We start from the raw sequence: 16,134 nt of genomic DNA, 5'->3' as shown, positions 1-16,134 counted from the left end.
ACTCAAGGGAATACAAGCCTAGTCGATGCAACCTGTCCTCATAATTTAACCCTTTTAGCCCTGGTATCTGGTGAATCTACGCTGCACCCCCTCCAAGGCCATTATAACCTTCCTAAGGTGCGGTGCCCAGAACTGAGTGCAGTTACTCCAGATACAGTCTAACCAGAGCTTTATACAACTGTAACCTAACTTCCACCCTTGTGTATTCCAGCTCCCTTGAGATGAAGACTAACATTCCATGATTTTTTGTACCTGTCCACTAGTTGTTAGTGATTTCTGTACGTGGACACCTCAATCTCTCCGCTCCGCCACAGTTCCTAGCTTCTCGCCATTTAGAAAATACTCTGATTGACCTTTCTTGCATTAAGAATTACAGCATCTCCCTCTCTACTGCCAAATATTCCTACTACTTCAGGTTATCCTCGACTCCTGCTCTACTGTAAACATGAAAGTTAAACAATCAACACAGTATTCAAGCAAAGCGCAGGGCATTTATTTCCTCTATTGTGTAGGACGTCGCTTTTAACCGGGTCCATACCCAGACTCAAAGAGGACCCCCCCCCCGACCACCAGAGATCAGCGGGGTACATATCAGGAACACTACAAGGACCACCAACACACCAACCGAGACCAGAGAGGATCCCCATGCAAAACAACAATGTCAGACCTGCACCACTCCTGTCCCACAGGGGAATAGGACTGCTCCCAGCCAGACAGAGGGAGAGATGCACAGGACGTACGCAATACCTCAGACAGAAACAATCCATTAAGAGACAATAAGCAGATGTGCAGCAGCATCTACTTCCGCCTTATGGATCAAGGACTAATTAATAGAAAGAACTGTAACCAAATTGTATTAACTTTTGTAGACAACTGATGTGATCTTTTTTTTCCCACACTTAGACACGACAAACACGTACCACTCTTTAACCTATCATAGTAAAAGATCAAACTTAACATGAAATCCTTATATATTTCGACCTGGAATATCCAAGGTCTACGCTCTTCACTGCGAGAAGTGAAAAGTAGGACCCCAGAGTTCATAGATGAAACTAAAGACCTAGATATTATCATTTTACAGGAAACTTGGTATAAAGGAAAAGGACACACTGGCTGTCCCCAAGGGTACACTGAGCTGGTGGTGCCCTCCAATAAATTACCAAGTGTAACCCAAGGCAGAGACTCCGGAGGCATACTGATCTGGTTTAAAACAGAACTTAAGAATTACATCAAATTTATAAAAAAGGGCGAAAACCATATGTGGCTCAAACTTGAGAGGGAGATTATCTCAAACACCCAAGATGTTTACATTTGCGCACTTTATATCCCTCCAATCGATTCCCCGTACTTTAAAGAGGACACCTTCTCCAACATGGAGGGGGAAATTATCCAATACCAGGCCCAGGGGAACGTGTTGATCTGTGGGGACCTCAATTCAAGAACGGGCGAAGAACCAGACTTCACCAATAATCAGGGAAACAATTATGTTTTCGGGAATAACCACTTTGACATCCCTTCCCTTCCATACAGGCATAACTGCGACAAGCAGTCAAATACCAACGGAAAACAGCTACTACAGCTCTGTCGAAACCTGGGTCTGTACATTGTCAATGGTAGGTTCATAGGAGACCTCCTAGGAAGATCGACCTATTGCTCACCTCTTGGCTGCAGCACAGTAGACTATATGATTACAGACTTAGACCCATCCTCTTTCAGAGCATTCACAGTCAAACCACAAACAACACTGTCAGATCACAGTCAAATTACTATGTTCCTCAAAAAGACAGAAACAAACAACATAGAAACACAACCCAGTAAACTGTACAACACCAAAAAATCGTACAGATGGGCCAAAAACGACACGGAAAAATACCAGAAAACAATTAGCAATGCATCAACTCAAGCTCTCTTAGACACCTTTCTGGATAACATATACACTCACAATAAAGAAGGCGTAAACCGGGCAGTTAGTAAACTAAACAATATTTTTGATAATTTGGCAACAAATGCAAACTTGAAAGCTCGCAAGAACAAACCCAAAACAAAAAACTATGAAAAATGGTTTGACCGAGATTGCCATAACATGAGGAAAAAACTTAGAAAAATATCAAACCAAAAACACAGACATCCAGAAAACGAGGAACTACGCCTTACTTATTGTCAGACACTAACACAATACAGAAACACACTCAGAACCAAAAAAGAGCAATATATTAAGAATACACTCAGCTCCATGGAGGAATCCATTGATTCCAATTGTTTCTGGGAAAACTTGAAAACACTACACAAAAAACAACACGACGATTTGGCCATTCAAAATGGGGACACATGGGTAAACCACTTTGAAAAATTATACCAGAAAAAAACACTAAGACCAGAGCAACACCAAATATGCAAAAAACTGGAAAAGCTAGAAATGGTCATAAAAGATAACCAAAACCCGCTGGACGCCATAATAACAGAAAAAGAACTTCTTGAAAAACTCAAGGACCTGCGACCAGGAAAAGCCTGCGGGACAGATGGCATACTAAACGAGATGATTAAACACACAGACAACAAAATGAAACTGGCTATCCTAAAACTCTTCAACTTGGTTCTGAGTGTCGGTTATTTCCCTGATATCTGGAACAAAGGACTCATAACGCCCATATACAAAAGTGGGGACAAAATCGACCCAAACAACTATCGAGGCATCTGTGTAAACAGTAACCTGGGGAAGGTATTCTGTAGCATCATAAACAAAAGACTTATAAACTTCCTTGAGGAGCACAATGTCTTGAGTAAAAGCCAAATTGGATTCCTGCCAAACTATAGAACATCCGATCATATCTTCACCCTACAGACCCTAATTGACAAACACGTTCACAATAACAAAAGCAAAATCTACGCATGCTTTGTAGATTTCCAGAAGGCTTTCGACTCCATCTGGCATGACGGTTTATTCCTGAAACTTATCGAAAGTGGGGTAGGAGGGAAAACATATGATGTAATTAAATCAATGTATACAAACAACAAATGTGCAGTTAAAATTGGAGACAAACAAACAAAATACTTCCCACAGGGGCGGGGGGTGACGCAGGGCTCGCCAATCTCACCGACACTCTTTAATATTTACATAAATGGATTGGCAAAACTACTTGAACAATCTACAGCACCCGGCCTCACCCTATATGAATCCAAGGTTAAATTCCTCCTCTATGCAGACGACCTGGTTCTGCTGTCACCTACTAAAGAGGGGCTACAGCAAAACCTGGACCTGCTGGAGTCGTACTGCCAGACTTGGGCCCTGACAATAAATCCCCAAAAAACCAAAGTCCTTGTGTTCCAGCAAAGATCCAAACATCAGGGACCCAAAATAAATTTCACAGTAGGAACAACCAAAATTGAACAAACCACTAACTACACATACTTGGGCTTAAAAATCAGTTCTACGGGAAACTTCAAACTGGCTGTGAATGAACTGAAAGAGAAAGCAAGAAGGGCTTTCTATGCCATCAAAAAATCAATCCAAATAGAAATCCCAATTAGCATTTGGCTCAAAATTTTCAAATCAGTAATTGAACCAATTGCACTCTATGGCAGTGAGGTATGGGGACCGCTAACTCAACAAGAATTTGCAAAATGGGACAAACACCCAATTGAGATCCTACATGCAGAATTCTGTAAAAGTATCCTCCGGACTCAAAGGAAAACAGTAAACAATGCATGCAGGGCGGAACTAGGCCAATATCCATTAATAATCACTATCCAAAAAAGAGCCACCAAATTTTGGAATCACCTACAAATGAGCAATCCCCAATGCTATCACTACGACGCCCTGAAATGCCAAGAGCTGACCATAAAGAAGAATACCCTCAGTCAACTAGTCCTGGGACTCAGTGAAGTAACTACTAACAATACTAACAATAACCAGCCCCAGGACAGTGACAGGGTAACACAAAGAATTCGACCCAACACAATCGTCGCTAAGCAAAAGGAAAAATATCTGACATATTGGGCAGAAACAACAAAAACCCAAAGCAAACTCAATTGCTACTTGGCCCTAAACAGACAATACAACATAGCTGATTACCTGACCATGGTAAAGGATAACAAACTGAGAAGAACCTTGACAAGGTACAGACTTAGCGAACATAGCCTAGCGATCGAAAAAGGCAGACACAGGCAGACCAGGCTGCCAAGAGAGGACAGGATATGCTCTCACTGCAGTCAGGGAGTGGTGGAGACAGAGATGCACTTCCTCACAGCTTGTGGAAAATATCAGGGCATCAGGGAGAATTTCTACCAAAAATTCTCACAAATATGCCCTGATTTCAGAAATCTGAATGACAACCAAAAACTCCCATTCCTACTGGGAGAGGAGAGAAGCTGTATAACACTGGCGGCGCACTATGTTACAGCTTGCCATGAACAGAGGGACAACCAGTAAACTAAGAAAAAAATATATATAAACAATGCGAATGTATATTTATACACTCAGGGATATACCTGTTTATACACTGTATGAATAGAACTGCGTTTATGTGCTAAACCATAGATGTATTTTGATGCTTTGGCAACATAAGATGTAACTTATCATGCCAATAAAGCGATTTAAATTGTAAAAAAAATTGTAAATTGTGTAGTGTGTGAAAGTTGGCAGCCTGAGCTGGCACTGTGCTGCCCTTTGGTGATTGTGCTTTGTTTCGGATCAGGATATCTCTACTACCACCTTCTACTGAGTGATTCCTTCGAAGGAATGTGGCTAGCATCAGGGTTGCCTTAACAGCCTCTTGGGATTCTGATGGCCCTAGACCTCCCTGGGCTATACAATGCAAGGGGCCTGTATGTAAGGCAGCCACAGTCAAGACTAGTGGCCTTCAGCTACCTCCTTCTGTGTCTGCTGCATCAGGTATTTCTGAGAAGTGTGGGGATGGCCAAAAGTCCCTTTAAACGTCTACCTTCTCTCTTTTCCTCCTGACAGAATGATACCAGAACTGAGAGGTTACAGGAGACTTTGGTTTATCCGGAGGTTGTATGTCCGGAAACCTCAATCTACCGGCAGAAATCAGGAGCCGTTTTGTTAGGTTTTTTTTCTTCTCGTGGCTTTTTTTTCAACAGTCGGGCTCTGGAAAGTCTCTCTGAAGCTGTTGCTAAGCTACAGAGACGCATCCAAGGTACGGGCCGACTGTTTAGAAGCTGTTGCTAAGCAACAGTGTTTGTTGTCAGATACGGAGATGAAAACCTCCATATGCTTCAACATTAACGCTGGTATGTCCGGCAGTTTTGATAGATCGGCAACAGCTCGGTCCCGTCGGTGCCGGATATAACAAAGTTTCCTGTATATCTAAAAAAAAGAAAGACTTTCATTTATAAAGCGCCTTTCACGACCTCAGGACATCCTAAAGAGTTTTACAGCCAATGAAGTACTTTTGAAGTGTGGTCACTGTTGTAAGGTAGGTAACACAGCAGCCAATTTGTGCACAGCAAGCTCCCACAAACAGCAATGTGATGATGACCAGATAATCTGTTTTAGTGATTTTGGTTGAGATGTACATATTGGCCAGGACACCGGGGAGAACTCCCCTGCTCTTCTTCAACATAGTGCCATGGGATCTTTTACATCCACCTGAGAAGATAGATAGGGCTTCGATTTAACATCTGTTGAAGGGGGAAAGGTTGCCCACAACACCAGGAAAGCTCCCAGCTATTGTTCAAAATGGGATCTTTAATACCCATCTGAAAGATTTAACATCTCATTTGACCGATCGTTAAGCTGAGGCCCCAGTTTAAGCCGCAGTGGCCATTTCTAAAACAAAAGCAATATACTGCGGATGCTGGAAATCTGAAATAAAAACAGGAAACGCTTCATCGACCTGAAACGCTAACTCTGTTTCTCTCTCCACAGATGCTGCCTGACCGACTGAGCGTTTCCAGCGATTTCTGTTTTAATTTAAGGCTATTTCTAAAACTGGTTGCGAGCTGGAGAAAGAAAAAAGAATCACCTGCTACAGAACGAACATCTTCTGATTAAAAAAAAAACCCTGCAGCCACAAACAAATTTCCTCAACATTAATCATCTGATCACAAGGATGACAAACATTGATTCAATAAGCATGTACACCATGTGCGATGGCATCACTTTTCATGGCATCATGATGTCACTTCACATTGTGTTAATCTGTGAACAAGTCTGGCATTTATATCAGTAATTGGCACCGAGACCTACTGAAACAACCCTTAATGTCACGCAGCCTAGGAATAGCTAAATCAACACAGACCAGGGATAAAACCTAAAATCACCCTGGTCTGCAAACTGGAGATGGTCAGTTGAAACATTTTTAATCATAATTTTAAGTTTACGACATAAACTGAAAACATATTTAGTGAGTATCTGATATGGCACTTACCCAACAGACTTGCATCAATTTCATAATACGCACCTTGTTTGCAATATATATCTAAAGGGTGACTGGCATATCCTCTAATTAAAGCTTTATATAATCGTGAAAAATTGCCAATAAAAAATGATTTTTGGTTTTACGTCTCATTGGCGACAAGTGTTCTGTCCACCTTTCAAGAGCCATGTAAAAAATTTTACACTGAAGGTGCAGCACGTCCATCCCATAATAAGAGATTGGTTCACTATTCATAAAGAAAGACTTGCATTTATATAGCGCCTTTCACAACCACCGGATGCCCCAAAGCGCTTTCCAGCCAATGAAGTACTTTTGAAGTGTAGTCACTGTTGTGATGTAGGAAACGCGGCAGCTAATTTGCTCACAGCAAGCTCCCACAAACAGCAATGTGACAATGACCAGATAAACCTGTTTTTTGTTACGTTGATTGAGGGGTAAATCCCAGGACACCGGGGAGAACGCCCCTGCTTTTCTTCGAAATTGTGCCATGGGATCTTTTACATCCACCCGAGAGATCAGTTTAACATCTCATCCAAAAGGCGGCACCTCCGACAGTGCAGCACTCCCTCGGTACTGCACTGGAGTGTCAGCCTAGATTTTTGTGCTCAAGTCTCTGGAGTGGGACTTGAACCCACAACCTTCTGACTCTGAGGCGAGAGCGCCAGCAACTAAACCACGGCTGAGGCACCTGTGCGAACTTAGCGCCCCTCGGAGAGAAAGCTAGAAAATTGGAGTGGGAATTTTTAAAAATAATGATAAATAGTACATGATATAATTGAAACAAATCGGTGAACCTATTATTCAACTTTGCAAAACCAAGAGTAAAGCATTATTTTCATTGCAATGTTCTCCACAATGATGACTTGTCGGGATTGTAAGTGGGATAAATACTTTTGGAAGCCAATTAATCTACAAATAAACCAGACTTTAGATCAGTCAAACAGCTGTGGCAAAGTCAGAACAATGAGGCTGACCTTTAGTAAATCTACACCTCGCTAGCCGTCACTCGACCCATCAGTTCAATGTATTCATGACAGTCGACAGTCCCAAGCGATGCTTTTTAGATTACAGCCAAAGGCCCCAAACAGAACATTCAAAACAACTATCCTGAAAACCTTTCTCTCATGTTATACGGCAAGAAAGGAAGAGGGACTGAGGGGCCTTGATGGTTTAGCGACCTTATTCAGTAACTGAGCCATCAGGCCAGGATGGTCCCCAGGTCCGACTCCCCCAGCTCTGTAATGAATTAACGGATCCCAGCAGAGATAATAATAAAATAATTCACTATTCATAAAGAAAGACTTGCATTTATATAGCGCCTTTCACGACCACTGGACGTCCCAAAGCGCTTTACAGCCAATGAAGTACTTTTGAAGTGTAGTCACTGTTGTAGTCTAGAAAATGAGGCAGCCAATTTGCGCACAGCAAGCTCCCACAAACAGCAATGTGATAATGACCAGATAATCTGTTATTAGTGATGTTGATTGAGGGATAAATATTGGCCAGGACACCGGGGAGAACTCCCCCTTGCTCTTCTTCGAAATAGTGCCATAGGATCTTTTACATCCACCTGAGAGAGCAGGAGGGACCTCGGTTTAACGTCTCATCCGAAAGAGAAGGGGGGGGGGTGCTGGGAGATGATGGTTAAGGGTTTGTGCTGTTAAATCGTTATTCGGTGACTCCTGACGGGGGAAGGACACATCCGAGTGCTGGGTGGTGCCAGGACCAGGACCTGGGATCTACCTTGGGGGGGGGGGGTCGAGGTGGGATACCTGCCAATAATTCTCACTGCCGGGGCATGACACGGGAATAACAGGCCGGTTGGACAAGAGTGCTTGAGGGGCACCTGTGCAATCACTCAGACCCCAGCAAGAAAGTCAAGAGAGTAAAACTGAAGAAAGAAAAAGGATGATTGGAGAGAGAGAGAGAAAATACAACCAAGAAGCATGCAGTGCACCCAAGGTAAATAAACCAAAGCCTGACAAGGCGCAACAAGTGTTGGGGTTGAACTTTCCCTACCGATGTTTAATGCCGATAAGGTGCTGCTGTTGTCCCACGATCTCATCCAAGAGTTGGAGCCGGCGCTTTCACTCAGAGATGGGCTGTTGTCGCCTCCGCTGATTTCCATTCCCCTCTCCCCCACCAAACAGCCGGCCGTGTGAGCCCGGGGCGGCGGGGAGGGAAGGTGACTAAGGCGAGGATGAGCAAAGTTTGTAGAGATAAGCGTCAGCCATGTCTGTGGCTCTGATCTGATCTGATCTGGTGACGGATATGGGGAGGAGAGGAGAGCCGGGAGTGACGCGCCGAGGCTCGGCACACCCTGCCGGAGGCTGGTATACCTGAGATACCTGCCCAGACCCAGCCAGACCAGACACAGCTCAACCAGACCAGACCAGACCCAGACCAGACCAGACCAGACACAGCTCCACCAGACCAGACACAGCCCAGACCCGGCTCAACCAGACCAGACACAGCCCAGACCAGGCACAGACCAGACCAGGCACAGCTCAGACAGACCAGACACAGCACAGACCAGACACAGCTCAGCCAGACCAGACCGGGCACAGACCAGACACAGCTCAGCCAGACCAGGCACAGACTAGGCACAGCCCAGGCACAGCCCCAGCCCCCGCCCCCAGCCCGACCAGCCCAAGTCCAGCCAGCCCAGACCAGCCTCAGCCCAGCCAGCCCAGACCAGGCACAGCCCCAGCCAGGTACAGACCAGGCACAGCCCAGACCAGCCCAGGCATAGCCCAGCCAGACCAGCCCAGCCCCAGACCAGGCTCAGACCAGCCTAGCCCCAGACCAGGCTCAGCCCAGCCAGACCAATCCAGCCCCAGACCAGGCTCAGCCTTGCCAGACCAGACCAGCCCTGCCGCAGGCACAGCCAGGGGAGCATTTCATTGCCAAGAGACAACTCGAATCATTCAATTTTAAAAGGTTGCCAAATGTCTTTTGGATGAGATGTTAAACCGAGGCCCCGTCTGCCCTCTCAGGTGGACATAAAAGATTCCATGGTACTATTTTGAAGAAGAGCAGGGGAGTTATCCCCGGAGTCCTGGCCAATATTTATCCCTCACCCAACATCACTAAAACAGATGATCTGGTCATTATCACATTGCTGTTTGTGGGAGCTTGCTGTGCCCAAATTGGCTGCCGTATTTCCTACATTACAACAGTGACTACTCTTCAAAAAGTACTTCATTGGCTGTAAACGCTTTGGGATTTCGGGTGGTCGTGAAAGGCGCTATATGTACATATAATATATATATATATATATTTCTTAGGACAGTTTGATAGTTTTGCAATTAAAGGGGAATTTTCTTTTTAACAATTTAAAAAATATATTTTAAATGCCTGTGTCTGAACTCGCACCAAGTCCTGTTCACCCTTCACCCCTGTGCTCGCTGGCCTACATTGGCTCCCAGTTAAGAAACGCCTTGATTTTAAAATTCTCATCCTTGTTTTCAAATCACTCCATGGCCTCACCCCCTCCCTATCTCTGTAACCTCCTCCAGCCCCACAACCCCCGAGATATCTGCACTCCTCTAATTCTGGCCTCTTGCGCATCCCCCAATTTTAATCGCTCCACCATTGGTGGCCGTGCCTTCAGCTGTCAAGGCCCTAAGCTCTGGAATTCCCTCCCTAAGCCTCCATACCTCTCTCCTCCTTTAAGACGTTCCTTAAAACCTACCTCTGACCAAGCTTTTGGTCACCTGTCCTAATATCTCCTTATGTGGCTCGGTGTCAAATTTTGTTTGATAATCGCTCCTGTGAAGCGCCTTGTGGCGTTTTACTACATTAAAGGCACTTTATAAATATAAGTTGTTGTTATGATTAATAAATGGGAAGAGTTTAGACCAAATTTTAGTATCTTCAAATGTATTTTATTTATTTATTTAGTTCAGAATTACATTTCCACTGGACCCAGCTCCAAAAAAAATGTCATTTGAGTTTTGGCATAGAACCTACAGCACAGAAACAGGCCATTCGGCCCATCTGGTCCGTGCCGGCATTTACGCTCCACACGCGCCTCCTCCCACCCCTCTTCATCTCACCCCATCAACAAATCCTTCTAATGGATGATTCTGACAGGGTCCCTTACAGGACAAGTTGTAAAGAGTCTGGGAAATAAATTGGCTTTCCGTACTAATGGCCTGTTCTTTCTCTTCCCCACACTATTGCATTTTAAAATTCTTATGAGTGTGTTATTTTATGTTCAATTAGAATTTACAACAACCACAACTTGCATTTATATAGCACCTTTAATGTAGTAAAAGGTCCAAAGGTGCTTCACAGGAGCGTTATCAAACAAAATTTGACACTGAGCCACATAAGGAGATATCAGGACAAGAGTTAGGTTTTAAGGAGCGATTTGAAAGGAGAGAGAGAGAGAGAGAGAGAGAGAGGTTTAGGGAGGGAATTCCAGAGCTTAGGCTCTTGGCATCTTAAGGCACGGCCACCAATGGTGGAGCGATTAATATTGGGGATGCGCAAGAGGCCAGAACTGGAGGAGTGCAGAGATCTCGGCGGATTGCAGTCTAGAGGAGGTTACAGAGATAGGGAGGAGCGAGCCCATGGGGGGATTTGAAAACAAGGATGACATTTTTTAAATTGAGGTGTTGCCGGACCATGAGCCAATGTAGGTCCACGAGCACAGGGGTGAAGGGTGAACAATGAAGTACGTTTGAAGTGGAGTCACTGTTGTAATGCAGGAAACGCGGCAGCCAATTTGCGCACAGCAAGCTCCCACAAACAGCAACATGATAATGACCGGCTAACCTGTTTTTAGTGTTTAGGTGTTGGTTGAGGGATAAATATTGGCCAAGACACTGGGAAGAACTCCCCTGCTCTTCAAAGTAGCGCCGTGGGATCTTTTACGTCCACCTGAGAGGGCCGGCGGGGCCTCAGTTTTACGTCTCATCCGAAAGACGGCACCTCCGACAGTGCAGCGCTCCCTCAGTACTGCACTGGAGTGTTAGCCTTAGATGTTCTAATAACCTTGTCAAAGTAAAATTCTTTTGGCTTCCCCCTTTGCTCTTCTAGAGATAATTCCTGCATCTGTGCCCCCTGTTGTCCGGTCATGGTTTAATTTGATGTACCAGATTTATATTTTCTACACTGTTTGATATTATCTATAATCCCCTCTTAGTCACCTTTCAAGGCCAAAGAGCCCAATTTTGCCAATGTTTCTTTATAATTCAATCTTGGACACTACCGAGAATCAGTTTTGTGACTCTTCTCTGCAACGGATCCATGGCTCGAATGGCTTGACCAGAACTGGACACAGTATCGAATCATAGAATCTTACAGCACAGAAGGAGGCCGTTCTGCCCATCCTGCCTGTGCTGGCTCTTTGAAAGAGCCGTCCAATTAGTCCCACCCCCCCTGCTCTTTCCCCATAGCCCTGCGATTTTTTCCTTTTTAATGATGTGCTCTGACCAGAGCACTGTAAAGGAAGTTCTTAATTGCCCGACAAGTCACTGAAATTTGGAACAGAGGATAGTAGACGATAAAGTCTTAAAATAGTTTAAGAGGAAGGTGCTGATACTGTAGGTTTTTTAGGTGGATGCACTAAAATGGGTCGAGTAGGCTTCCTCATCCGTAATTATTTTGTGATTTTATTTTCAGGTCAGCCTTGTTGTATTGAACAATAGCAAGATGAGGTGAGTTGCTGTGATCTGGAATGCACTACCTGAAAGGGTGGCGGAAGCAGATTCATAGGAGGAATTTCTTCTCACAGAGGGTGGTGAATGTTGTGTATGTACCTTTAAGGGAATAACTGGTCTCAGACTGCAGTACCGGCAGTGACCACCCCTGTATAAAAGGCCTTAGCAGGCTTCTGTAGTTTCAGTTTCCAGGTTGTCTCCATTCAGTAAAGACTTGTTATAATCAACTCCTGCAGTCCGTGTCTCAATTATACATGGACATAATACTGGCGACGAGTAAGAAACGAACTTACCTGCAACTCGGCAGCACCTCAGATGACGTTATTGAAGGTTGAAGCCAGAAGAAAGAAAAAAAAAATAATCCAAAGAAACTCGAGAAACGGGCGTCGACCGTGGGCAACCGCCCTCCAAATCATCGAATTGAAAAGTGCAGGAGAGACTGTCGAGAGCCAGGCTTGGTTCTCCAGTCTGTGGTTTCCCAGCTAATCGGGCTGGTGGCAGGTAGTGCACTGATCCTTCCTGGGCTGCGGCGGGCTAGAGCTCGATCGGGTGGCTCTGCAACGGGGCCGGGCAGCGAGTCGGGAAGCAAAGAGAGAGAGAGGGTGGAGCACACAGGGCGCGGCCGGTGCTTCGAAGCCGGGCAGCGTTCAGACCTAAGAAGAGGGAGGGAAGTGTCCCAGAGGGTCCGCTCCATGACGGGAACGGTTCTTCAATTAACGGAGCAAATATTGAAGCGCGATAGAAAAATAAAAATACCACGGAGAGCGGCGTTGGCAGCAGCGATCGGGGAGGCGCGAAGGCCATAGGGCGTCACCATTACAGGATAGTAAAATAAATATAATCGCCAGCAACAGCGTTGGCAGCAGCGGCAGCAGCGGGAAAGTGCGGGAGACGCCATCTTAACTCGGCAGGGAAGAAGGAAAAGCGCGGGAGGCGCCATTTTGATCCATCTTAGAGGCGCCATCTTAGATTTTCAAGATGCCAAAGACTGGCGATATCACTGCCTTCGATAATGAAATAGAAGACTGGACCACGTATGTGGAAAGTGTCGAGGTATATTGCGAGGCAAACGAAATAGCCGATGAGAAAAAGGCATCGGTGTTGCTAAATTTAATGGGCGCAAGAACGTACGGCCTATTGCGGGACCTGATTACTCCAGCCAAACCGAAGGCGAAGAGTTTTAACGAAATTGTTGCTATCCTACAGGAACACCTAAATCCTACACCGCTGCTGATAGCAGAAAGATTTAAATTCCACAGGAGAAATCAGCATAAAAATGAAAGCAATGCTGATTACCTTACGGAACTACGCAAGCTATCAAAGCACTGCCAGTTCGGAGCAGGACTGGCAGATACCTTACGGGACAAATTTGTCTGTGGACTCCTGAGTGAAGGAACCCAGAAGAGGTTACTCTCAGAGAAAGAGCTGATGCTAGATAAGGCTTTCAGCGTGGCAGTATCGTACGAAGCAGCAGCAAGGGGAGCTGTGGAAATACAACAAAAGCCACAGGAATACGGCACCCACGAAATGACATGGGGATTTGCAAAATGTTATCGCTGCGGCAGAACAACCCATGACCAGAAGGACTGCTGGTCCAAGGACAAAATATGCAGGCAATGCAGAAAGATGGGACACATTGCACGAGTTTGCAGGTCTGGGAAGAAGACCAACGACAACAAAAAGGCTACTAAGGAACCATACAGGAAAGTACAAAAGATGACGGACAGTAGTTCCGAAGACCAGATGAGCGATAGTGAATCCGGGAACAAGAGACTAAGCTGTCTCAAACTTCACAACATAATCGCAAAAGAGGATCACCGAACCATTTGGGTCACCCTCACGATAGCAGGGTCCCAAGTCAAAATGGAATTGGATACAGGATCAGCTCTAACCGTCATGAATCGACGAGACTACGAGCGGCTATTCTCACACATACCCTTGAGAGAGACATCCATTGTCTTGAGGACGTATACAGGGCAAAAAGTATACCCCAGAGGAAAAATAAGGGTGCCTGTCAAATACAACGGCAAGAAAATACGGAAATTGTATCTCTACATTCTGCAAGATGGTGGACCACCGTTATTGGGACGTGAATGGATCAGAAAGATAAGTTTAGACTGGCACTCCATTCAGGCACTGACGGTGGCTGGTAAAAAGGATGACAACGTCACTCCTGGACGATTGTCAACAATCTTAGCTGACGCCAAAGAGGTATTTCAACAAGAACTGGGCACTCTTAAAGGCGTAACCGCCTCGATAAAAATAGAGGAGAATGCAATTCCCAAGTTTTTCAAAGCAAGACCGGTACCATATGCAATTCGCCCAGCTGTCGAGGCAGAGCTGGAGAATCTGGAGAATGCAGGCGTGTTATCTAAGGTAGACTGGAGCGAGTGGGTGACACCCATCGTCCCTGTCATGAAGAAAACGTTAAACAATAAGTCTGAGGAGCCAAGGAAGGTTCGCATCTGTGGGGACTTCAAGGTGACGGTGAACCCAGTCCTTCACACAGTACAATATCCTCTTCCAAGGATAGAAGATATCTTCGCCTCACTATCTGGAGGGAAGCGTTTTACAAAAATTGACCTAGCACAAGCATATTTGCAGATGGAGGTTGAAGAATCCTCTAGGAAGTATCTCACGATAAACACTCACAAAGGTCTTTACCAGTATAATCGACTGGTATTCGGAGTAGCATCAGCTCCGGCGATATGGCAAAGAGCGATGGAACAAGTCCTGCAAAGGATTCCGGGGACTCAGTGTTACTTGGACAACATCCTAGTGACAGGTGAAGATGACAGTGAACACCTTGCCAACCTAGAGCAGGTGCTCACTAGAGTACGTGAACATGGGCTACGAGCCAATCGGCCCAAGTGCGAGTTTTTTAAGGAACAGATATCGTATTGTGGCCACGTGATTGATGAAGAGGGGTTGCATAAGTCCCCTGACAAAATTGAAGTGGTAGTTAAGGCTCCAGCGCCTGAAAATGTGTCGCAACTGAGGTCATTCCTCAGATTGGTGAATTACTACCATAAGTTTTTGCCGAATTTGTCCACAATTCTGCATCCACTGAACACCCTACTACGAACGGGAGTAGCATGGAAATGGAGCGATGAATGTAAGCGGGCCTTTCAGAAGAGTAAGGACCTAATCACTTCAAGAGAAGTATTGGCTCACTACAACCCATCACTACCGATAAGACTGGCGTGTGATGCGTCTCCCTACGGCATTGGGGCGGTACTGTCACATAAATTCCTTGATGGTTCAGAGAGGCCGATAGCTTTTGCGTCACGCTCGTTAACTTCAGCCGAGCGTAGCTACGCCCAGATTGACAGAGAGGCCCTCAGCCTGGTGTGGGGGGTGAAGAAGTTCAATCACTACCTGCACGGTCAGAAATTTACTCTACTAACTGATCATCAACCTCTCGTCTCCATTTTCAACCCTCAGAAGGGCGTACCGATAATGACGGCACAACGGCTACAGAGGTGGTCCCTTTTCCTAGGGGCACACCAATATGACATCGAGTACAAAGGAACTAAACAGCATGGGAATGCTGATGGATTGTCGCGCCTCCCGTTGCCGACGGTGGAAGAAGAACTGGCAGTGGATCCAGTGGAGTTATTCCACTCGATTATAGTCGAATGTCTCTCTGTGACGAATGCAAACATAGAAAAGGAAACACGAAATGACCCGACACTCTCCTGGGTCTATGATTTAACGGTGAAGGGATGGCCAGCACATGGCGAACCACTGCTGCCAGCATTCTCGCCGAGAAGAGAACAGCTGTCAGTGTGCAAAGGAACCTTGATGTGTGGATCCAGAGTAGTAATTCCACCCAAATTGAAGGATAGAGTGCTCAATGAGCTTCATGAGGGTCATCTGGGAGGGGTAAAAATGAAGAACTTAGCCAGAGCATTTGTGTGGTGGCCGGGAATCGATAGAGAAATTGAAGAGATGACCAAGAGCTGTACAGGATGCCAGAAGGTCCAAAACGCCCCACCACAAGCCCCTCTACATCCATGGGAGTGGCCCTCATCTCCATGGCAAAGGGTGCACATTGATTTTGCTGG

General features: G+C 45.5%; 1 protein-coding gene across 1 annotated transcript in view; it reads right to left on the bottom strand.

Annotated features, from left to right (window-relative positions):
• LOC147116963 (uncharacterized) overlaps nt 1-8,723 on the bottom strand; it is a 108,126-nt gene extending 99,403 nt beyond the window's left edge. Inside the window, exon 1 of the mRNA XM_085987469.1 lies at nt 8,418-8,723. Coding sequence (XP_085843595.1) covers nt 8,418-8,526 — 109 coding nt within the window. The 5' untranslated portion in view covers nt 8,527-8,723. The remainder of the gene's footprint in view (nt 1-8,417) is intronic.
• Nucleotides 8,724-16,134: the final 7,411 nt, after the last annotated feature.

The sequence above is a fragment of the Somniosus microcephalus genome, chromosome 5 (genome assembly GCF_052327205.1).
Source record: "Somniosus microcephalus isolate GS21.2 chromosome 5, FLI_Smic_1.0, whole genome shotgun sequence".
Lineage (NCBI taxonomy): Eukaryota > Metazoa > Chordata > Chondrichthyes > Squaliformes > Somniosidae > Somniosus > Somniosus microcephalus.
Note: the sequence above shows the minus strand (reverse complement) of the source record. Positions and strands in the feature narration are given on the sequence as shown.